The 24,628-nt window shown below is 39.2% G+C and overlaps 2 protein-coding genes across 2 annotated transcripts in view; both read right to left on the reverse strand.

The window, feature by feature from the left end:
• Positions 1–294: 294 nt before the first annotated feature.
• LOC112048420 (pancreatic lipase-related protein 2) lies at positions 295–6,840 on the reverse strand. The gene is made up of 5 exons (XM_052882878.1): positions 6,808–6,840; positions 5,854–6,047; positions 2,750–2,895; positions 1,535–1,780; positions 295–735 (listed from the first exon to the last, which is right to left on the reverse strand). Exons 1-5 carry the CDS (start codon positions 6,838–6,840, stop codon positions 389–391), a joined length of 966 nt encoding a protein of 321 aa, XP_052738838.1. The 3' UTR covers positions 295–388.
• Positions 6,841–7,754: 914 nt separating this feature from the next.
• The window catches only part of LOC112048415 (nardilysin), a 31,678-nt gene continuing 14,804 nt past the window's right edge, over positions 7,755–24,628 (reverse strand). The window contains exons 11-24 of the mRNA XM_052882974.1: positions 24,184–24,313; positions 22,864–23,122; positions 20,590–20,724; positions 20,182–20,230; positions 19,871–19,972; positions 18,658–18,791; positions 18,112–18,241; positions 17,723–17,827; positions 17,137–17,280; positions 15,446–15,582; positions 15,027–15,171; positions 13,642–13,704; positions 11,517–11,618; positions 7,755–10,845 (exon numbers count right to left, since the gene is read on the reverse strand). Of these exons, the coding sequence (XP_052738934.1) occupies positions 10,645–10,845; positions 11,517–11,618; positions 13,642–13,704; positions 15,027–15,171; positions 15,446–15,582; positions 17,137–17,280; positions 17,723–17,827; positions 18,112–18,241; positions 18,658–18,791; positions 19,871–19,972; positions 20,182–20,230; positions 20,590–20,724; positions 22,864–23,122; positions 24,184–24,313 (1,836 nt within the window). The 3' untranslated portion in view covers positions 7,755–10,644. The remainder of the gene's footprint in view (positions 10,846–11,516; positions 11,619–13,641; positions 13,705–15,026; positions 15,172–15,445; positions 15,583–17,136; positions 17,281–17,722; positions 17,828–18,111; positions 18,242–18,657; positions 18,792–19,870; positions 19,973–20,181; positions 20,231–20,589; positions 20,725–22,863; positions 23,123–24,183; positions 24,314–24,628) is intronic.

A 24,628-nucleotide genomic window follows, 5' to 3' on the forward strand; every position in this document is an offset into this window, starting at 1 on the left:
ATAAAACATTCAATATATTTACTCAGTTAACAGAATTAGAATGGATGGCTAGCGCCCGTGTTGACTCTGTATAAGCCGGAATACCTGTAGAAGAAAATTAAGTATATCCAAAAAGTTGAAAAGGCGCTTTTTTCCATTAACGGTCTTTTGTAACAATAAGAGCCAGTCCACACGACGCGTTGCGTCGTCGCAACGCAAAAATTTTTACGCATACTTATTTACCTAGTTTATTTATATAAACGCTGACGCAACGCGCCGTGTAGACTGGCTCTAAGGCTAGTTTCACAGTCAGCCTGTATTATACAGGGACATCCTGTAGGTATAATATCGTAATCTTTGATTTGATAATCAACTTTAATGAAGTTGGTTAAAAAAAAATCTGAATCACTTACCCTCGCTTCTGCAAATCAGCGTTGCCCATATTCAAAGATTGCCCAACACAGTTATCGTTGAGAACTTGAGAAATGCTAGAACACTGTCTGCCAGTGAGATGGTCGTAAGTCACAGATGCTGCGAACATCTCCCACGCTCTGTTGTGGTGGCACTGGCTGGTGGTGCAGCCAGGCTGGGCGAGCCCACCGTTGGGGAAGAAGTCCACGTGGCCGACGGTCACCATGAAGCCGATACCGACTCCGTTGGGGCTCGCGTCAGTGTGGATAGCTTCCACGTAAATAGCATCGCTGGAATGGAGGCGGTTCGGATTCAAATCCCACAGGGGACCGGCGGGATCCAAACCTGGAATAGAAATACTTAATGTTTAGTGCACATTATACGGAAAGCATCAATAATAACAACGTAGAAGGAATAGGCATAAGCATAAAGCAGAAGAGTTTGTTTAAACATGCTAATCTCTGGAACTAGCAATCAATTTGTAAAAATACGTTTTCTATATGATAGCCAGAGCAGAGTAAAGATATATTTATACTGTGGCCAGAGTCTTAAGGAGTGACGTTGGCAATTTATTGGTGGGATAGGTGGATAAACTTTATATGGAAGTCTGTTCTCCAAATTTCTCTATCACGACGGGTACGAAATCGAAGTTAAGCGCGGGTGAACTCAATGTGTTCACCCGTCTGCAGGCCATATCAATCCGCTACCACACCACTATGCACTAGAATAATTTTATCGTCCACTACCGCGGCAAAAGTTAGTTATTTATCCAAATTCACACGCGCTTAACTTCGATTTCGTACCCGTCGTGATAGAGAAATTTGGAGAACAGACTTCCATATAAATTCTCAATTCTTGACCTACTCTAGAAACATTACACTCATATCGCCCGTCAGCTGGGGTCAACCAACTCAGGTCTACTCGCGACACTTCGACGTAAGTATTCATTGCCTATCTAACCAATTCTTTAAAGGCTCTCGTTTCGCGGTGTAGCGCCGTATTACGAATGCCCGGCTGCCCACTCTGATCAGTTGATGGGCCCCTGACCCATTCGCGTGGAAGCCGGAAGTTTGCCCTCACAAAAACTTCTAGAGGATCTGGACGAAAGGAAGCTGTGATACTTATAAAAGGTAGAGGTACATACCAGTAATTCGCGCCAGTCTTCCGTTCAGTTGCTTCCCGGCGTTACCAACGACGTGGGCGCCCAGACTGAAGCCAGCCAGGTGAATGGACTCGAACGCTATCCCCGTGGTAAGGCCGAGGAAGTTCAGGAATTGTCCAAGACCGCCGCCCACGGCAGGTATCCCAGCCACTGCGGTCACATAGTCTTGGGCGGCCAGCTGACTCCAGTCCATAACAATGACGTTGTAGTCACCCTTTTCAAGAAAAGCTGAAAGAAATGAAAAAATATGGACCTATAACGGTTGACGCTCTAGACCAAGGCCCTGCAGCTTTCCGCAAATTTAGAGTACCTTCCTACAATTGATTTTTATGCGTTTGGCGGCGATCCGCGCAGTTTTAGTGGCCGAAGTACTTTTACATAAATCTATCCTGTAGCTTAACTACATAGGAACTAAAAACTCGCACTGATTTAAGGTAATAATTTCAAATATTAATTAAAATTTAAAAAATACGGTTGGTTCGTTCGTTTTTCTACAACGATATCAACCGATTTAGACGAAATTGGTACCAATCGACGTGGTTTCCTGTGATTATTAAAAGTAATTCGTTCTTGGAGTCGATAACCGATTAAAAAATATTAAAACAAATATTTTGAAATTCTTGTTTTAGAGAATTTTCAAAATCATAAACCAATTTGTATCTACTGATGCACTTCGGTTTAAATGTTTTATGATATCCAAGTTTGGTGAACCCCTTTAAAAATAGGTATCTTTTGCTTAAATCGATTAAGCTGTTCAAAAGTTATGAAAGGGTTAGGTACATATACACATACCTACCTATACTATACAATTATACATACATATATGTACACATTATCATTATACACATAGGTATAACAACCTATTATTTTACCACAACCGTATTAGAAACGATCCCATCTGTTTAATGGATGAAAAATGGATGGATGAACAGTTACAGTTCATTTTCATCATATAGGTAAGTAGTGCAGATTTTGCACTACTTACCTATTACGTACCGCAGAATAGCGAGCAATCGCAGTCCGCCTGGGGCACCTGGACTGACACCAAAGACGACCCATAGGCCACAAAGCCCCAACCACAAACCCCGAAAGGAGCTGGAAGAAAATGACTGGGGGGGCAAAAACCCCGCACCTTACCCGGGTAAGGAGGCTAAGCCTTGAGGAGATGACCTGCCTACTGATATCTGTAAGTCATACCATTCCTGATAACGACATTGTTTGAAGTATCAGCGTTGCCCCACCAGCCGTGCACGGAGACCACGGTGGGAGCGTTCGCGTTGAAATTGGACGAAGTGATGCTCGCAGCATTGAACGTGAGCTCCTGAGGCGATGTCGGGTTTTGTCTGAAAGTTTCAATTCAATATTTCCTATACTTATTTTTTTTTTTATTGTTTACAAGTTAGCCCTTGACTACAATCTCACCTGATGGCAAGTGATGATGCAGTCTAAGATGGAGCGGGCTAACTTGTTAGGAGGAGGATGAAAATCCACACTTCTTTCGGTTTCTACACGACATCATACCGGAACGCTAAATCGCTTTGCGGTTGTTTCATCCTGAACAGTATGGTTTTACAAAAGGTCGCAATACAACTGATGCAGGGGCTAAACTTTTAAAACATATTTATGAAGCATGGGAAGGTTCTAAGAATGCTATTGGTGTGTTCTGTGATCTGTCCAAGGCGTTCGATTGTGTTGACCATAACACCCTTCTACTCAAGTTAAGCCACTATGGCATCAAAAGTGTCGCACTCGATCTCATTGCCTCTTATCTCAGTGATAGAACACAAAAGGTATGCATAAATGATATAAAGTCGCACGGTTCCACTACCATAATGGGCGTCCCACAGGGTTCAATTCTGGGTCCTTTTCTATTTTTAGTGTACATAAACGATTTACCATACCATGTCAGCGGCATATGTGAGATTGTACTGTTTGCTGATGACACATCCTTATTTTTAAGTCCGACAGAAATAAAGATAACTCTGACGACGTAAACCGTGCCATATCGCATGTGTCGCATTGGTTCACTGCAAATAATCTACTTTTGAATGCCAAGAAAACTAAATGTATTGAGTTTTCATTGCCAAATGTTAAAAAATTAGATAAGTCTATAATGATCGATGGTGAAACACTGGAAATGGAGAGTTCCACAGTTTTCCTGGGAGTGACCTTGGATTGTAAACTTCAGTGGGGTGCTCATATAGAAAAACTGTCTGGTAAACTTAGCTCAGCGGCATTTGCCGTGAGAAAAATAAGACAGTTTACTGATGTTGATACAGCTAGGCTTGTTTATTTTGCGTACTTTCACAGCGTAATGTCTTACGGTATTTTATTGTGGGGCAAGGCTGCCGATATATAATCTATATTTGTACTTCAAAAAAGAGCAATTCGAGCAATATATCAATTAAAATCACGCGAGTCCCTTCGTCAAAAGTTTAAAGAAATAGGTATACTAACAGTAGCCTGTCAATATATATATAACAGTATAGTATATGTAAGACAAAATATTAATTTGTACAAACGAAAAGGAGATTTAAACCCACGTCTTACTAGACACGGGCATAAGTTAGTTATTTCTGCATATCGTCTCCAAAGAGTAAAAAAATCTTTTGTAGGTTTGGGTGTACTCTTCTATAATAAGATCCCCAAGACTGTGATGGACCTGCCAATGCATAGCTTTAAGCAATGTGTTAAAAAACATTTACTTAGTCGAGGGTACTACAACATTGATGAGTTCCTTAATGATAAAGATGCTTGGAGGCCGTTGGATCAGCTTCCACCTTCACACAGAAAGTAAAACTATAAGAAATGTAAACAGTAATTGTTATTAATTGTAAATTATAATACTGTATGACTTTTTCAAAAGAGCAACTGTTGAGTTTCTTGCCGGTATCTTCTCAGCAGAACCTGCCTTCCGAACCGGTGGTAGAATCTTTACAAATAGTCAACTGACGTGTCAAAAGTGCTTGTAAACTGAGCCTACTTGAAATAAATGATTTTTGATTTTGATTTTGATTTTGTACGTCTTTGCCGGTAGGGTGGTAACTAGCCACGGCCGAAGCCTCCTACCAGCCAGACCTGGACCAATTAAGAAAATCTCAATCTGCCCAGCCGGGGGTTTTGTAAATCCACCGCGCATAACACTGCGCCACTGAGGACATCTACTAGGTACCTACTTATGTAGGTAGGTACCTAGTAAAAATTAAGAAAGGATAAGAAAGTATAGGTATAAAATAAAGATAACAGGCGACGCACCACCTCTTGGAAGTCCCTACTTCCACTAAACGTATGTATATTTATATTTGTTGGGATGTTTGTTACTCTTTGACGCCGCTACTTCTGAAGCGATTTGGCTGAAATTTGGAATGGAAATAGATATTAATCTGGATTAACACAGGCTACTTTTAATTCCGGAAACATCCATGGTTCCCGCGGGATTTGTGCAAAACTGAATTCCACGCGAACGAAGTCGCGGGCATGAGAATGCACAATGCACCATAAAGGTTATCTACTTTATGTACCTACCTACTTGTACTTACCTACATTCTTACCTACCTACCTACATAAAACCGAGACAATTATCTCATTAAGTATATAAATTGTAAAAAGTATTTTTTTATGATGAGTTGATTTGGTAGTCTATCTACTGATAAAATATTGATTATCATTTATAACCAAACATATCTACCGGTATTTACATCGATTGTATGTACTTCTACTATTATGCAAGAAGCAGCGGCGAAGAGTCCATACAGGCTGATTCCCGCTGGGCTACCTTTTAAAAATCCATACATACATATTCATTATTGTAATGAAGATTTAGGCATGGATATAAGAAACCGGAGATTGTATCAAGCAGTATAAATTTCTGAGTATAATTTCTTTGCGACGGTTTACCTTCATCAAAATTCCATCGTTCGCCATTGGTACAAAGCTATGTGCTTGCAAAATTAAAAAAGCATCGCAAGTTGCACTACGTAGTTTTCCATTCGCTAGCTTTTTAGAGTGATCACGAATACAGTAGGTAGGTATATAGTACATATAGTATACATTAAGCGTCCTTTTTTACGGTTAAGCGGTTTTATAATAGCAAACCTGCTTTAAAGCGAAATCGCGCGGAAGAACGGCCGGAATGTAATAGTTACTCCCGAAAGTTCGATGTGTGAGAGAGGGAGATAATGGATGGGATTGATAAAAAAACGATCCGGTATAATGGAAAACAGGTAGCTTCGTTCGCGTTTTTAGTGTCATACGGAACCCTTGCGTGAATCTGACTCGCACTCGCAATGTCGTGAACTTACCTTGTGTAAAGATAGTATGCGTTGTTGGCAGGATTCCTCGCAACATGTTTTATGAAGTCAGTGTTGGGTGCTGCCTCCAAATCAACTCGCCGCAATACTCCTTCATCATCCCGTATATGCGCAAAACGTGAATATTTACCATCTTTTACTGTTGCCGCTGTTATGGCACACACTAGAATAACAACAAAGGGAGTCTACAGTCTATACCTAAACGCTAAAGTTTGTTTGGATGTTTGTTACTCTTTAACGCCGTAACTACTAAACCGATTTGGCTGAAATTTAAAATGAAGATAGATAATACCCTGGATTACCACAATATTATGCCAGAAAATTCATGATTTCCCGAAATTATTACTCTTTGTCGCTGTTATTTAGCTGAAATTTGTATTGAAAATATATCCTAAATTAACACATTAAGTTGTCCCAAAAGAAAGCATGGTTCCTGCGAGATTTGCAAAAACTGATTGTAATGATGGTAATACTCTTTCAGACAAAAACTACTGGATTGGGCTGTTATTTGTAAAAAAAATGTAGGAACCATAATTTTACGTATCCGAAGTCTCGGGTAGGTATCAGCTAGCCTATCATACTATCATTACATACTATCTAGCTAGCCTATGTGATTAAGGATCACGAGGTCTTAGGTTTGAGTACAGTGTCAAGCTATGAGATAGGTACCTACTCAGCTTTTCTTTCTTCTAAGAATTTTTCAGTGCTAATTCTCAGCCCCCGTTCTTTGGAGACCACGTAAAAAAATAACATAATTATGTACCTAGACATGTTATTTAATAAACTAGGGTAGTTGTGCGACCCTAGTTTATAAAATATAATTTTACTTATGTACCAATAGGTTATGTAGCTATATCATGAAAATAATAGGGTCATATTTGCTAATATTTAAAAACGATCCCAATCATTATTAACATTACCATTTAATAGTGGTCGTAAACAAACATCAACAACAAGACAAATATCTAAGTCCGCCATGCCAACATTGGAACAGCGTAGTCGGTTTACGCTCCATATCCCCTCTTCCCTTTACTATACTCAGAGACACAATTATCCTCCTACTTTTATATACTCGCGTCATATTAAAGAGGGCGGATAATTGTGAATCTGAGTATATAAGGAGGGAGGTCAGGCCCTGCAATGTGCGTTAAAACAGGCTGATAATAAAATTACGTACCCATAACAGACAAGAAAACACACAAAATAGTCTTCATGCTTCCTCGTTGTCCAAAGCTCTTCTACATTCGTACTAATGTTACTTTTTATTATATCCTCATATTGTTTTATTCTACAGCGACATGTTATCGCTGGTTTAAGTAGGATGAGTGTAAATAGTATCTGTAGATTGTAAATAAATATGGATATGGTCATAAACGTGCTGAATTTTATTAAACACTAGAGATGCCCTGACGTTTTATGACACTCACAATTAACGTAAAGCTTCCGATTGGTAAAAGAATTTTCAAAATCGGTTCAGTAGATCAAAATATTACCCCCTGCAACCTCACAAACTTTAGGTACCTTCCTTTAACCTTTTGTTTTGCTAGTATTAGATAAGTTATCTACTAACTTGATTGACAAGTTAAATACAGTTCCAAATACAGAACTCCTTTCTTGTAGTTGATCAATCATAATAAATAAAAGCGAATGGTCAAAGATGAAATCTAGCAGTGAGGTAGTTTATAGTTAGTAAACGTCCGCTAAGAACGGATTTTGCGAGACGGCCGGATTAGGGAGGTCTAAGGGCGTTGCGAAGTAGCGGGCGTCTGCTAGTAAATTTTATAACACTCGCATTTCCAATAAAATCCCAGTTTGACTGGACTTTATTTCAAGATTCGTTAACAAACTATTTGCAGATAAATTAAAGGACTTTTTTAATTAAAACACAAAAGTTAAAAAACATATGTCTATTTTTGTTCAACCAAAAGCGTTTTAACTTAGTTAAGTCACTTTGAGTCAGAATTATTAAAATTATTGATATTAACAGTAGCGCTAATATGCGACCAACGAGATAGCCTCGTAAACAGAAATAGACAAAACAATGTCGATGCAACCGGAAATAACGCTATCTCTTTTTTTTTTGCGTTGGGACGAAAGAGATAGAGCTGGCACAACTCCGCCGCCATTGGACGATATTTTGTCTATTTATTTTCACTTGGTCGCATGTTAGCACCACTAGTATAGTCGATTCCGAGAAGTCAGTTTTGCTTTATAGCGGTAAGGTTAGTTGGTGTTTGACAAGTGTATGACACTGTTGGTACACGTATATTTGTGTGTGTGTTTGCATGTCTGTGTGTTTATATACGAGTAGGTAATTTATAACTGCCTCATTGGTCCCGTGGTCCATTAAACTACGTACAATGAGGTCCAGGGTTCGAATCAATCCCGGGTCAGGCAACAAAAAAAATAATTTATAACACTCCTTCAGTTTATACACACAAACATGCTTTGTCTATCATCTCATCAAAGCCAAACGAACTTCCTGGAATACATTACATTACAATTTACTTGAGCCTGTTTAATATTTATAAAGCAAAAAAACATGACGTCATACTGAAAGTAGGTGGAAATTAAGTTCATTCATAGACAATACACAATCTTGTGATTATGTAGTGTCTATGAATGATCTTAATTTGCACTTTTTTTTGTCAAAATATCAAAATATACGAATGAATGAACTTAATTTCCAGTTACGTATACGTTACGTAAATGTGGAATGCTCTCCCAGCTTCAGTTTTCCCCACCACCTACAATATGGGTATTTTCAAGTCAAGAGTGAATAGGCATATTCTAGGCAAGCGCGTTCCACCATAGGCTCCATCATCGCTTACCATCAGGCATGATTGCAGCTAAGCGCTTGCTTATTCAAAATTAAAAAAAAAAAAAAAAACTTTCAGTACTAAGTCATATTTTTCATTTTATAAATACTATACATATACAAGCTCAAGTGAATTTGTTAAAAATAAAAATAATTATAAATTGTTAATAATAAGATATTGTATACACAAAAAAATATATAAATGATTAAGTATGTTAACCATAAAAGAAAATCTAACATTGTAATATCAACAACATAATTGTTTGTATATTTTCTCCTGTAATGTAAGGCAATATATTTTGTAATTTATACAATATTTTTGAGTATGTTTATTATAAGTGTAAAAGGCAATGCACAATACTGACCACATTGAAAGAGTGAAAGAAAACAAATTTTGGAAGACGAAACTTTTTTGGACGTAGTTGCAAGGTAGTTTTGGTAAACGGGTTTCGATGCCACAAGCCTTCCCCTGTATATAATTTATTTAAAATGAATTTAAAACGATTCTGCTGCGCTCCTTTAGTTAACACTCGTTCATGCTACCACTTTACTACTACATCCAAAAGATAAATCGTCTTCTGAAAATATAATATCTAAAACATTTTAAATCAACTTATTGAACTAAATACTTCGATATTTTTAATAACAACTTCATTATTTCACTATTAACACATGGTAGAGAAAAAAAAATGTTATAATAAAATAAAAATTGAACAATTAAATAATTATAGGTAATTAAATAATTCTATATTTTGCAAATTACATTATTAAGTATCATCATAAACAGTCAAAATATTGGTATAGTCACTTTGGTTCAAAATGAAATCTGTCATTTTGGTTCAAAATGAAATCTGTCATTTTGGTTCAACATGAAATCTGTCATGTTGGTTCAAAATGACAGATTTTTGCTAATTGAAAACGTTACAATACCAACTTTTACCTTTTTTTACTTTTTACTAATATGTTTCTATTTTCAGATAGCACTTTTAAATACTGGTTATTATTTTCACTGCAACTGCAAAGTTATTGTCAAGTTATTTGCTAGACTTATGATGCGGTGCATATATGGCGAGGGTCATATGACGCATTTGACAAATGCTATATGTTGATAGTATATTAATTGTCAAATGTGTCATATATAGCACATTTTCATATGTCATTAAATACTGTCAAACATTGCTAGTGTTAAAATAAAGTTGAAAATTAATGAACACATATCCTATAAATTTCTTTTTGTTGGGTTAATTAAGTTTGAACTCTATTTCAACGACCGCAATGTCAATAATAGTTTGTCAGTAACAATTACTCTATATATCTCGCCACATATGTAAGGCTGAGCTCTCACTACGCTGGACCGGATGACACGGATATACACCGTGCTAGTTTCACCGTCTGTAAGCCGCCCTGACAGTTATTAGTTCAACACAAGAAACCCCTTAACAATATTAAAAATGACTTCAAGCTATGGTGTGAATTAATTTATAAAAATTTAAACATCCTGTTTTATTCTGTTTCGTAAGCATAAAGTCATTGAACTTCGACCTGGTTTAGGCTAAAGTAAATGACCTTAAAGGCACCGACGAGCAGATAGCGGCATCGGGGCGAATAGGTTTTTAAGTGTGTTACAATCGTAACTCCTTGAATTGTTCTTTGTTTTTTTTTATAACAACACTAATGGATAATATACATTGGGTATATTATGAGGGATTTCGGTTTATGGGGAAGGAAACTTAATGGTGCATACTATACGATGTTCGTATAGACAGAAAAATCCCAAAAATTCCGACGGGAACGGAAGCTACGCAGGACTGCTTAGACATGTAACATATCGGATGGGCGTAGAGAAAGCACACACCCAAAACTACAAAAAAACACAATTTAGATCAAAACTAATTTACGCTATGTATGTAATTAGTATATTAACAGTGTGTAAATATATAATTTAGTCTATCTCTACAACCCTGTCAACATTGAGCCAGTTCGACTCTAGGAACGTCAATGGTCGGCAGTTCTCTCGTGAACGCGTCGATGTCTTTGATGAAGTCCGCGCTGTTCTCGCGCGAATCGCCTATCGGTTCGCTCGCGTCCAAGTAATTCAATTTGTAATTCTTTGGTTGATCATCTGTGGTTATCGCGTTGTCGTCTGTAGGTTTGTTGCCCACGATCTAGATATTTATTAAAAATATATATATTAAAAGAAAATTTGTTACTACGCAACATTGACGACCAGTTTCTAAGACTGCCTGTCCACTAATGCGGAGCGAGACATCGGAGCGGAGAATCGGACTGATGCGGAGCGGAGTTGCATATGTGTCTGCCCTCCGAAAAGGAGCGAGGCTGCGGAGTGGAGTGAGAAAGTAATGTGAAGCAGAGTTGCAGACGTGATTTCCCGCTCAGTTTCCTAGTTCGCAAGTCCCTGTCCAGTGAAGAGGAGCAGAGATTTTGTGCAATCCTATTGGCTAATATTTCTCCGTTTCTCGGCTCCGCTGCCTCGCTCCGCTTCGGTGAACTAGCAGCCTAAGGGTTAGCTGAGTGTGGGATAATTTATTAACAAATTTTGTATTTATTTGTATAAATTTCCATTGGACTATCCGACGCTTGTCAAGGTGGCCAAACAGGCCCAAATGAAAATGAAATTAGCAATATTCAACGGAATCTGACGCATTCTATCAACTTCTATCAAGAGCAGCAAAAATAAACAATTATTTACTGTTCATAATGAACTCGGGCATATTAACGAATCCTGGCTCTCCCATTTTTTAATTACTATAGAAGTGTAGAACTACTGAGGCAATTGTCACATAGTTTTTGTTTAATTATAATGTAAAGTATTTACCTGAACAGAAAGTTTCCTGAACTCAGATTTATTCCCCGATGGGAAGTGGTTGTCGATCCAGTTCATAATGTCCGCCAGTCTTATCTTTTCTATTGCATCCGCCTAAAAATACAACAGACACATTTTAAAACAACTATTTACAATAACTGCTAATCTATACTAATATTATAAAGAGGTAAAGTTTGTAAGTTTGTAAGTTTGTCACATTTTTTAAATGGGGTAATCTTCGGAACTACTGGTCCGATTTTAAAAATTCTTTCACCAGTAGAATGCTACATTATCGGGGAGTGCTATAGGCTATATTTTATATTGGTATCATATATATTAGCCGAGTTATCACAGTTTTTGTCATACAGGTCGGACCGAAAATCCTCTTAGGCAGACTTATTCGCATGCGCTGCCTTAACCATTGTGTAAAATTGAAATTAATGTATGGAGGCTTTATGTATCTTTAAAAGTTCTACAAAAAAGTCCGCGACACCATATACCTATCTTCTATACATTAGCAGATATAGTACCTTTTGTGTTTTAGAAATTATTAATTTTATATACTTAGGTTTGCGTCATTATTTATGCTACTTAACTTAAATCCTTATCAAAATAAATTATTTAATAATCACAAGGATGTTATGAAGATAAGATTTGCCCTTTATAGTATGTTAATTAGTTAAATAGTTTCGGAGATAATACAAAATTTGTAAAAGGCGGAATGCCGCTTATGTTTAAGCGCCAACCGCCAAATTAAGTTGAACCTTCCTCTATAGGTTTCTACGTATTTTATAGGGATCAGCATTTTTGGTTACTAAACTCTATGTAGGCGTTTTATCCATTTACCAATAGATGGCGTTGAGCAAAAACACCATATTTTTGTACGGCGCTAGGGAGATTTATGCCGACTACATGATCGAAATTGATTGTTCATACATTGGCGTTGGTGGTGAAAAATTTACTTGGCAAGTCGATGTTAATTGTTAATGATTATGTTCTACTTCTAGGCACGTACCACGTAGGTAGTTAAAGTTAGCTAGGTACTGTTTGTCTGACTCTGTCTATTTACGTAATTACGTATTTGCTTTTTAGATTTAGAAATAGAGATTAGAGACATACTTTAAGTTTTAATTTATAGTTTAGATACGTCGTACTTTCTTTGTTTAGGTTCAGGATCAGGTTCAGGTAATCAGGTTTAAACTTTAAATTCAAAGAAATAATTTGTAATTTTATTTTATTCGTTTCGTTTCGACTTTCGACTTTCGTCATACGTATTTCGTGTACTGTAATTAGTTATTATTTCGTTTTATGGTATTATTGTGTATATAAATTAATTAAAACTTAGTAAGTGTAATTATAGTGTTTTGTGTTAACTTAATTTTGTAAAAGATATACATACGTAGTCTATACTCTATACTAATATTATAAAGAGGTAAAGTTTGTAAGTTTGTCACATTTTTTAAATGGGGTAATCTTCGGAACTACTGGTCCGATTTTAAAAATTCTTTCACCAGTAGAATGCTACATTATCGGGGAGTGCTATATTATATTTTATATTGGTATCATATATATTAGCCGAGTTATCACAGTTTTTGTCATACAGGTCGGACTGAAAATCCTCTTATACAGACTTATTCGCATGCGCTGCCTTAACTATTGTGTAAAATTGAAATTAATATATGGAGACTTTATGTATCTTTAAAAGTTCTACAAAAAAGTCCGCGACACCATATATCTATCTTCTATATATTAGCTGATATATAGAAGAAAAAAGGCCTTTTGTGTTGTAAAAATTATTAATTTTATATACTTAGGTTTACGTCGAAAGGGATAGGGTACGGGGAGGGTACGGGTAGGATTGGGGTAGGGTATAGGTAAGGTAGGGGTAGGGCAGGGGTAGGGTCGGGGCAGTGGTAGGGTTGGGGTAGTGATAGGGTAGGGGTATGGTAGGGGTAGGGTAGGTTAGGTTAGGTTAGGGGGTAGTAGTAAAATTGACATCGAATTTTACGCAGACGAAGTCGCGGGCGTCCGCTAGTTAATAATATTTGTGTGTGTTTTCCTCCTTGAAATAAATTAATTTGAATTTAATTATGTAGATTCAAAAGAATTTTAAATAAGTAATGGAACGAAGTTGTACCTCTGTAAATAATCTCTGGAACTGGTACTCTCGGCTGACGATCTCCCGCCAGTTTCTTTCAACCTGTTGAAAAATACGTAAAAAATAAATTCAGAAAAATGTGCTCAGTGATACCAATCTATACTATAGTAACATTATAGAGAGGTAAAGTTTTTGAGGTGGTAAGTTACAGGTATGGCTCTATAATTTTTTGCAAATTTAGAAACTTCCAAATAAACAAATTTTTGAAATTTCTGGTTATGAGATTTTTTAATTTTTTAATACATGGTGCTGCGCGCGAACTTGTTCAAGACGATGAGATGACGAGACTCACCTCCTCCTTGAGCTCGTAGTCGGTGGTGTGCTTCAGCTGCACGAGCGAGCGGCGCGCGACGGCCAGCGCCTTCTCCCCGCCGCGCTTGGTGCTGCGCGCGAACTTGTTCAAGACGATGAGATGACGAGACTCACCTCCTCCTTGAGCTCGTAGTCGGTGGTGTGCTTCAGCTGCACGAGCGAGCGGCGCGCGACAGCCAGCGCCTTCTCCCCGCCGCACTTGGTGCTGCGCGCGAACTTGTTCAAGACGATGAGATGACGAGACTCACCTCCTCCTTGAGCTCGTAGTCGGTGGTGTGCTTCAGCTGCACGAGCGAGCGGCGCGCGACGGCCAGCGCCTTCTCCCCGCCGCGCTTGGTGCTGCGCGCGAACTTGTTCAAGACGATGAGATGACGAGACTCACCTCCTCCTTGAGCTCGTAGTCGGTGGTGTGCTTCAGCTGCACGAGCGAGCGGCGCGCGACGGCCAGCGCCTTCTCCCCGCCGCGCTTGGTGCTGCGCGCGAACTTGTTCAAGACGATGAGATGACGAGACTCACCTCCTCCTTGAGCTCGTAGTCGGTGGTGTGCTTCAGCTGCACGAGCGAGCGGCGCGCGACGGCCAGCGCCTTCTCCCCGCCGCGCTTGGTGCTGCGCGCGAACTTGTTCAAGACGATGAGATGACGAGACTCACCTCCTCTTTGAGCTCGTAGTCGGTGGTGTGCTTCAGCTGCACGAGCGAGCGGCGCGCGACAGCCAGCGCCTTCTCCCCGCCGCACTTGGTGCTGCGCGCGAACTTGTTCAAGACGATGAGATGACGAGACTCACCTCCTCCTTGAGCTCGTAGTCGGTGGTGTGCTTCAGCTGCACGAGCGAGCGGCGCGCGACGGCCAGCGCCTTCTCCCCGCCGCGCTTGGTGCTGCGCGCGAACTTGTTCAAGACGATGAGATGACGAGACTCACCTCCTCCTTGAGCTCGTAGTCGGTGGTGTGCTTCAGCTGCACGAGCGAGCGGCGCGCGACGGCCAGCGCCTTCTCCCCGCCGCGCTTGGTGCTGCGCGCGAACTTGTTCAAGACGATGAGATGACGAGACTCACCTCCTCCTTGAGCTCGTAGTCGGTGGTGTGCTTCAGCTGCACGAGCGAGCGGCGCGCGACGGCCAGCGCCTTCTCCCCGCCGCGCTTGGTGCTGCGCGCGAACTTCTTCAAGAACGCCTCCACGCGGCTGTCCACGTGTGCAACACTGTTTGACACGAGATATACCACATTACTAAGCATATAGATTTGTTAAACACATACACACTCACACGCACGATTTTTTTTTTACCTAAAACGAATTCAAATCCCATCGCTGCCACCAACCTAGGCTTGAGTCCTGTATGCCTTACATGCGACCAACAAATATCAACCTATAGCGACGCAACCGGAAATGCTATCTTTTTTAATGCATTGAGACGTAAAAGACGGGACTGGAACAACTCCTGACGAAAGAGAATAATGATGAGGAGGAATCTAACCTGAACTTGTCCACCTGCGTGTTGACGGTGATGGAGAAGCCCAGCACGCCGAAGGTGTAGCGCATCATGCTGAACACGCTGTAGCCCAGCTGCTCCTTGGTGCGCAGAGCGTTGAACACTGGCTCTTCCATCAACATCTACAAACGTAGACATGCGAATATATTTCATTTATTTAAGGAAAGTTCGATTTGTTTCTATTTAAAATAGTTTTAGTACAAACAACTTTGTACCACAGCAGGTTTAAGTAATCACACTTTTTTTACACGCTTTATATTAGCTTCACTTGATTTGACCCACTTCCCGGTCACCGATTGGGATGAAAATTTGCACACCCTCTGAGTTCTTTACAAATCCAATATGGCGGCCTCCCCAAGCTTGTAAGTATGTATGTAAGAAAATCTTGGAATCTTAATTTGACCCACTTCCCGGTCTTCGATTAGGATGAAATTTTGCAAGCGCTCTGAGTTCTGATGACAATACATGACTAGCTAAGAAACGACATTACAAATCCAATATAATGACCTCCCCAAGATGTTTGAAATCCACCCCATGATATGGATATCAAATGAAAGGGTTTGCTGTCAGGAATACGAAAAAAATAGTTACGTGACTTAAATTCAATATGGCGGCCATCCAAGATGGCGGATTGGCTATTTGAAATGCACCCCCATAATATGGGTATTATATAAAAAGGGTTTGTTGAATGGGATACGAAAAAAAATATCACGTGACCTATATCCATTTGTAATTTTTAGAGCATGCTAAAAACGTGTTTTTTAGTTTTTTAAACTATTTTCAAGTTATTTTTAAATAATACACCGAGAACTGGAAAGCACCTATGTTCATCACAGAAATATTATCTAGTTTTGGAAATCGAACGCTCGGCTATCGATGAAGAAGCAGGGTCGCACTCACCATCATAACTTCGAGGGTAGCCGTGTCTTGCGCGGTGGTACTGTCGCCCTGGTAGTAGTTGGTGACGATGCTGTTGGTGGAGGAATGTCGCACTCACCATCATAACTTCGAGGGTAGCCGTGTCTTGCGCGGTGGTACTGTCGCCCTGGTAGTAGTTGGTGACGATGCTGTTGGTGGAGGAATGTCGCACTCACCATCATAACTTCGAGGGTAGCCGTGTCTTGCGCGGTGGTACTGTCGCTCTGGTAGTAGTTGGTGACGATGCTGTTGGTGGAGGAATGTCGCACTCACCATCATAACTTCGAGGGTAGCCGTGTCTTGCGCGGTGGTACTGTCGCCCTGGTAGTAGTTGGTGACGATGCTGTTGGTGGAGGAATGTCGCACTCACCATCATAACTTCGAGGGTAGCCGTGTCTTGCGCGGTGGTACTGTCGCCCTGGTAGTAGTTGGTGACGATGCTGTTGGTGGAGGAATGTCGCACTCACCATCATAACTTCGAGGGTAGCCGTGTCTTGCGCGGTGGTACTGTCGCTCTGGTAGTAGTTGGTGACGATGCTGTTGGTGGAGGAATGTCGCACTCACCATCATAACTTCGAGGGTAGCCGTGTCTTGCGCGGTGGTACTGTCGCTCTGGTAGTAGTTGGTGACGATGCTGTTGGTGGAGGAATGTCGCACTCACCATCATAACTTCGAGGGTAGCCGTGTCTTGCGCGGTGGTACTGTCGCTCTGGTAGTAGTTGGTGACGATGCTGTTGGTGGAGGAATGGCACACTCACCATCATAACTTCGAGGGTAGCCGTGTCTTGTGCGGTGGTGCTGTCGCCCTGGTAGTAGTTGGTGACGATGCTGTTGGTGGAGGACGGGTTCAGGCTGCTCACTCTTATCTTACGCTCGCCCAGAGGCAACCGGTACACTTTGAACTGTTTCAAGAAAAGTCCAATATCTTAAGATGAAGTTATTTGTATATACATATATTTAAAAAAAATCGGTCCTTTATTATTATATCACAAACTAGCGGACGCCCGCTATTTCGTACGATTGAAATTCATGTCTTTTATGAAGCCTGCGGGAACCGTGGATTATTCCGGAATAAAACATAGCCTATATGTTGCTCATTAATCTCGTCTATCTTCCAGTGAAATTCCTATCAAAAGCGATCCAGACATTCCAAAAGTTAGCCCGGACAAACGAACAAAAAATTTTTATAAAGTTTGATTGTATTATAGAATCTTGTAAATAACTATAAGGCTATATGTATCGATAAATTCTATGTTGTGAGTTATCGCGACGACATTATTACTTGCTGAATGACGTCACGATAACACGTAACATAGAATTGTTAAAGTACGTATTAGTACAAACCTCTGGCATTTCACTCTCTGCTATTCCCTCCCATTTGATGTTGTCCAAAACATTTTCGGATATTTTGATCGCTTCGTGCCACGCCAAGTTGCCTTGAACCAATATCTAAAAAAACAACATTTAAATTAGAACCAATGAAGAATTATGTAAATAAAAACTTTTTTAGTAATCAAAATTTTGTATTTTGTACTCCAATATTTTAATAACACCGAACATTTTATTATTTTTTATCTTCTGAAAAGCCATTTTGACTAAAACAAGAATTTGAAAAAGACTCCTTTGCAATGTGATTTACGAGTACAAACCGTTTTAAATTGTGGAAGAATATATTTACTGATAAATATTGTATTTACAGTTAGTTACTTGATATAGAATATGACAATACCAACCTGTACGTATAACCTATCCAAGAGCCGCTCAGTGAAATCCTTGAGGTCCGACAAAGTAATATTCTGCACAATCAATGCCTTGTCTCGTGGCGAAATATAAGGTTTTAGTAATATTTGCATCCGAACGTCCCTGCGAGAGAATGACAATTTATTTATATTTATTAATATGGCGGTCCGTTATAATGGACTTTTTTCCTTCGAAGAGAAACTCCTCAGGACTCTCAACCACTCAAAAAACATTGAAAGCAGAGATCAGAGTCCAAGCGTGGCTAGCGGGTCTTACCTTAGACTATATCTACACTTACCATCAGGTGAGATCATGCTCAAACGCGAGCATATTTTGCATTAATCTTTTTAACATAAAAATGGAACAAAGACGTATTTCAGTTATTTTGATTTTAACACAACATTACTAAACCGATTTTTAAAAGAATTTTCAAACTTGGGCAATAAACGACGAAGTTATGAGGTAACAAACATTAAAAAAAACATACGCGTCGAATTGAGAAACTCCCTCCTTTTTTTCAAGTCGGTTGAAAAACTCACTTGGCCAACTTCTGCGGTTTGATGAGCACGTTGTGGTACGTGCGCGCGCGCACCTCGCGCACCGCCTCGAACATCTCCGGCGTGAGCGACGCCGTCGACTTGCGCATCTCGCGCGTCACCAGTTCCACCAGTAACTAGAGTTAAAGATATAAATCATCATTGGCAACCCATTTTCAGCTCACTGTTCAGCAAGAGTCGTCTCTCAGAGGGGTTAAGCCTCAGGCCACCACGCTCGCCCAATGCGGATCGGCAGACTTCTCACACGTAGAAAATTAGGAAAATTCTCTGGAATGCAGGTTTCCTCACGATGTTTTTCCTTAACCGCTTGAGACACGTGATATTTAATTTCTTAAAATGCATATAACTGAAAATTTGGAGCATGCCCCGTACCGAATTCGAACCTACGCCCTCCGAATCGAAGGCAGAGGTCATATTCACTGGGTTGTCACAGCTTCAAAAAAAATTAAAGATATAAATATTAGCTGTTTCTTAGATTTATAATTAAAAAAACAATCATCTGATTTCGTCCAGAAGTAAATTTTTTTAGAATATATTATTTAAATCTGCCTACATACTTTGTCTGTCAATCTCAATACCGTTTTTCTAAGTCGTCTTCTGTCCCCTGTAAATCTAAAACGCCCAAAAGGGAATTTTATCAATTGAGCGTTTCTTTACAATACCGGGAAACGTCAGCCGATTTTCTGTATTATTTATTAGCTGTAGACTCTTCAGGAGACCACAACAGAATCATCTGGAATAAAGAGCGAGCGCAGGAGTCCTGCCAGAAGAATCCCAGAAGGCTTTACAATAAAGGGGAAATGGTCAATGAGCTCTAAGGGCAACTCCTCTAAGACTTGGAACTGACTTAAAGGAACGTTCGGGAGTGTATCAGTCCTGACGCACCTAAACTGTGTTCTAAATCCAAAAAAGTAAAAAATGGGGGAAGTCTTCTTCGTCAGAGAAGAGGTAGTAGATCTGTTGTCATCGTCGCGATCGTAAAGAATGTTCTTTAAGCGTCAATCTCTATGAGAGACATTGAGGTTTCAAAACAAACCTTACCTTGGAGTAGCTTTCTCAAAATAATTTTTCGAAATCTACTTGCAACACTGGGCAAATGTGGCATCTTCAATTAAACTTCAGGTGAGATCACAGTGAAGTAATTTGTCAATTTATACAGCAAAATAAGTAAAAAAGAAGATAAAAAGTTACTTACGTGTAAATTTTGACTATAGCCAACCACTTTTAACGTCAACCCTTTGTCAGAGACGTACAAGGAATGCGTCAAGTCAGCCATATTCGCTGGATACACTTCTTCCTTTAAACAAAAGTTGATTAAGCATTATTATTCTAACTATATCAGCTGCAATAAATAGAAAGAAAATAAATCATCATTATTAACATAGTTCGAAGTAAAACCGATGTGCCTTTATCTATAACTTAAAGAATAAAATTCTCCAATTACACATCTTTTTGAATAACTTTCAATGAACCCAGTCCACAAGATCGTCATAAGAATGTTCTAACCTTCAGTCCTTGCTGCAATACATCTGTCCAGAGGTCAATAAGACACGCCCTGAAATAAATCAATACGATAACGCTCTGTATATCACTAGTATATAAATGCTACCGAATATTGTCTTTTGCAAAAAACAGCTAACATGCAAATCAGCATTTTTAGACTATCCTTTTAAACACATTTAATACTTTATTAATATTGGCATACTAGTTATTCCCAGCAGCTGCACCTTCAGTTATTATGGAAATATCGGGATAAGTCACTTGTCTACCTATGCCAGACTTATATGTCTCTATGGTAAATTTCATCCCAATCCAGTCAATTATTCTGGAGTTATAAATGGTGTAATTGATTTCGTTTTGTACATTTAGAGCAATTTATACAAAGGATGTATGTGTGGGTAGAAGACAACTTACTCTCTCGGCGACTTCAAACTCAATGGCGTGATGAAATACAAATACAGCAACGCTGTGGGGAATCTGAACTTGAAGTCAGGCTTGTACCACAGTTCCATGTGGCGGTTCTTGCGCAATAAATTGGGTTGATCTAACCTGAAATCATAATTTTGAAAATAATTCTGATAACTGGTACTACAAATTTATAATCGCAATAGATTTATCAACGATTTATCTCATATCATCATCATATCAGCCGATGGAAATCCACTGCAGGACATAGCCCGTTTGTAGAACTTCCAAATATCACAATCGTAAGCCGCCTGCATCAAGCGAATCCCTGCGACTCGCTTAATGTCGGCAATCTCCCTGGTGGGTGGTCGACCAACACTGCGCTTTGTAGTGCGGGGTCGCCATTCCAGCACCTTGGAACCCCAACGTCCATCAGCTCTTCGAATTATGTATGTATTTTTGTTACTTCAGCTTCGCGACTCGTTTGAGCTAAGTCAGTGACTTTGATTCTTTTGCGGATTTCCTCATTTCTGATTCGATCACGCAGAGATACTCCGAGTATCGCTCGTTCCATCGCCCGCTGCGTGACTCTGACCTTATGAGGCTTATAGTTTTATCTGAATCAATTTAATCTTTAGATTAACACGTTCAGTGCCACCGACTCGCCCGGAGAGTCCACGTAAATTTTATTCCAGCGCCGTAGACTCGCCTCGCGAGTTCAATGTTTTTGCAATTTTTTTTCAAAATGCATGTGTATTTTCTGCTTAAAATAATACTGAAGACTAAATATACACTAATCTAATGAATAACGTGGTGGGCCGGGTGTGCAGACCCAGTTTATAATCGAAAGAAAATAAACTATTCTGCAATGCCTTGAACTCGCTAGGCGAGTTCACTAACATAGATTCTCAAACTTTTATAAATGAAATATATAAAAGGTAGATACTTTTATTTTCATTTTACCAAAAGTCACATTCACTCGTAAAACAACGGCGGATTGTGTTCGACACCTTGTAGGGGCTCGAATTTGGTGTTCACCAAATGGGTACTTCTAAGTTTTTGAGTCTGTCCTTGCGTTTTTGTTAAACGAACGGTGCAGAAAACACAAACTCAACTCTCGGTCTATTACTTTAAGAGTTACAACTGAAAGAGGATCCCTTCGCATTGTTAAAAATTGCCGGCAAAACAAAAGGAACCGGTATTTTTTAACATGAACGCTCTGGTTAGTAAGCAATAAAAGCACTGATAACATTGTTTTTGCCAAGCTCTCATGTAGCACTAAAAATATACCAGACACTATTTAATAAATTTCGAAAGTAATTAAAATGTAACTTTACTCAAAACATCTATACATATAATAAGAAAATCTGTTTATAAAAACAATATAAGATATCAACAATAATCAGTATTTGTAAGATTGAGAGCCACTGCATAAATTACGAAACAAACTTACCTTTTCGTTTATTTATAGTGTTTCTTGCCATTTTCTTTTTGTTAAATTACACCATATACTAGTTAATTGCTTTAAACACGTAACGTACACTGTCACGGCCACAAAAATAACAGAACATAGTTTTTACCCTAACGCAATGCCACTGAACTCGCGTGGCGAGTCGAATGATTCGTATCGCAGCGCCGGCGACTCACCTAGCGAGTCCAACGTAAAATGTAGGCGGCTCCCGAGAAAACATCGTGAAAATCGTAGCGGTAATGAAAGTGTTAAGAAGTGGTAGATGTGGAAGTAAGTTAGGCTGCCCATTCACAAGACAACTCGTGTTCTGTATGAGTATACTGCTAGTCACTCGTCAGTCTTTATCGTATAATTCGGCAATCTTCCGCACAAGAGTAGAATATCCTAACACTTGTCTAGGAAAAGCTTAATCTGTACTAATCTGTACTAATATTATAAAGCTGAAGAGTTTGTTTGTTTGATTGAACGCGCTAATCTCAGGAAGTACTGGTCCGATTTGAAAAATTATTTCAGTGTTAGATAGCCCATTTATCGAGGGAGGCTATAGGATATATATTATCCCCGTATTCCTACGGGAACAGGAACCACGCGGCGTCAGCTAGCAAATTAATATAGTTGAATTTCGGTAGAAACCCAATTGTTATTGATAGTGAAGCATATCGGTAGACGACCTATAGGTCGCGTCTCAGTTGCATTTCTTTTGAATAGATCTGTAGGAGATCGGCCTAATTCTACATATAGAATTCAAAACTCATTGCTGTTAGTTAGGCGTCATGATTTAATTTAAACTATTCTTTTAACTCCTTCCTTACCTAAAATGATTTACAGTGGCAATCAAATCTCCTTGCTGTAATACTACGCTAGTTCTTTCGCTCGCAGACACTTTTTTGTGTATATCTTTGATGGAACTATTCATGAGGTCGATGTCCAGTCTGTCTGCCTCGTCCAGGTAAGGCTGCGCGGGCGGTACGAGGTCGAAGTTGGTAGTGAGGTAGATGTTCTTCTCAGGTAAGTCGAATTGTACGTAAGGTTTCACTGATAACCACCTCTCGAGCCACTCTGGTGGGACATCTAAAATAATGTGTTTTTAACTTGTTTAGTTGTTTGAATGATGTTTCAATGACAAAATAGAATATTGACCTATATACCTACTCATAATTGTATAGGTACAATTAAAATTAAGGACATTGTACCTATAAAAAACAATCACAAATAAAACCATAATGACTAAAAACGACTAAGACTAAAAACGACTAAAATTGAAAAAATATTGTAAGGTAAGTATTGTTTATTGTATTTGTTATTAAAATAAAGGCTACTATTATTATTTGTTGTTTTATTTTCAGTACGCGTTAACGAAATATATCGTGAAAAGAAAAAGACTAAGAAAAAAAATATTGTCGAATGGCGGCGAAATTGAAATGACGATTTCTCTTTCGTCAAAACAACGAACGAGAGCGATAATGATCAATACCGATTGCGCCGCTATTGGTCGACATTTTTGTCGTTCTCTCACCTCGAGATATATTGTTATTCGCACCTTAGGCCTACTGAAAAGACGGTTTGGTTTTGGATGTAATAGTAAAGCGACAGCCAAAACTCGTTTCTATTTATAAACCGAAGGAATATCAACACAACAGAAATGTATTGTTAAGCTACTCAAATGTATCAATCACTTTATTATTAAAAACTTAATTAACATATTTTAATAATGTGTTTCACGCCTCCCTTTAAGCATGTGATATCGAAACACATTTCGAATAAATCGTAGTATAGCAACCACTCAGAGGAAAATTAATTTATGACAAATAAAAACAACAAATAAAACAAGTGAGCCATGATAGCCCAAGGGATATGACCTCTGCTTCCGATTCCAGAAGGTGTGGGTTCGAATCCGGTCCGGGGCATGCACCTCCAACTTTTCAGTTGTGTGCATTTTAAGAAATTAAATATCACATGTCTCAAACGGTGAAGGAAAACATCTTGAGGATACCTGCATACCAGAGAATTTTCTTAATTCTTGGTGGACTATTGGCCTAACCCCTCTCATTCTGAGAGGAGACTCGAGCTCAGCAGTGAGTCGAATATGGGTTAATGACGAATAAAAACAAAGGAAATATGAATAAACGAACCTATCCTCTTATAGTCGATGCCGAACCACTTCTCCTTAGCGTCGTACTGTATGGGCACCGTGTGCTTGTGCGACAAGATCATTATGTTGACGGCGTCCGCTCGCATGCACTCGAGCAACTCTGTAATACCCTAAGAACAACATTAAACGTAATAATTAAGAAGAAGTCAAGAAAACGTCACAATGATCCACATATTCACAAAAATACATAAAATTTACGTTCCTGCCACCACACGGCTGCGTATTTCTCGGTATTTTGTTTCATAGCATTTTGCACTATGAAGATCTATCTAATGACTAATTTATTTCTTCTGAGCAGTGTTTTTTTGACATCGCAACATGTATCTACTGCAAAACATACGGTTAATATTACGAGGAAGAATAAATTTAAGCAATTTTTTACTAATGTAATGGCAGGTAGTGCTCAAAGTTGTACTTTTCAAAGG

This window comes from Bicyclus anynana, chromosome 8 (genome assembly GCF_947172395.1).
Source record: "Bicyclus anynana chromosome 8, ilBicAnyn1.1, whole genome shotgun sequence".
NCBI classification, from domain to species: Eukaryota; Metazoa; Arthropoda; class Insecta; order Lepidoptera; family Nymphalidae; genus Bicyclus; species Bicyclus anynana.

Coding starts and splice junctions, on each gene's coding strand:
- LOC112048420 (XM_052882878.1), bottom strand. CDS start 6,840: ATGGCGGACTTAGATATTTGTCTTGTTGTTGAT. Junction 6,048..6,807: donor ATATTTGTCTTGTTGTTGAT/GTTTGTTTACGA, acceptor TATAGACTGTAG/ACTCCCTTTGTTGTTATTCT. Junction 2,896..5,853: donor GCATACTATCTTTACACAAG/GTAAGTTCACGA, acceptor TGAAACTTTCAG/ACAAAACCCGACATCGCCTC.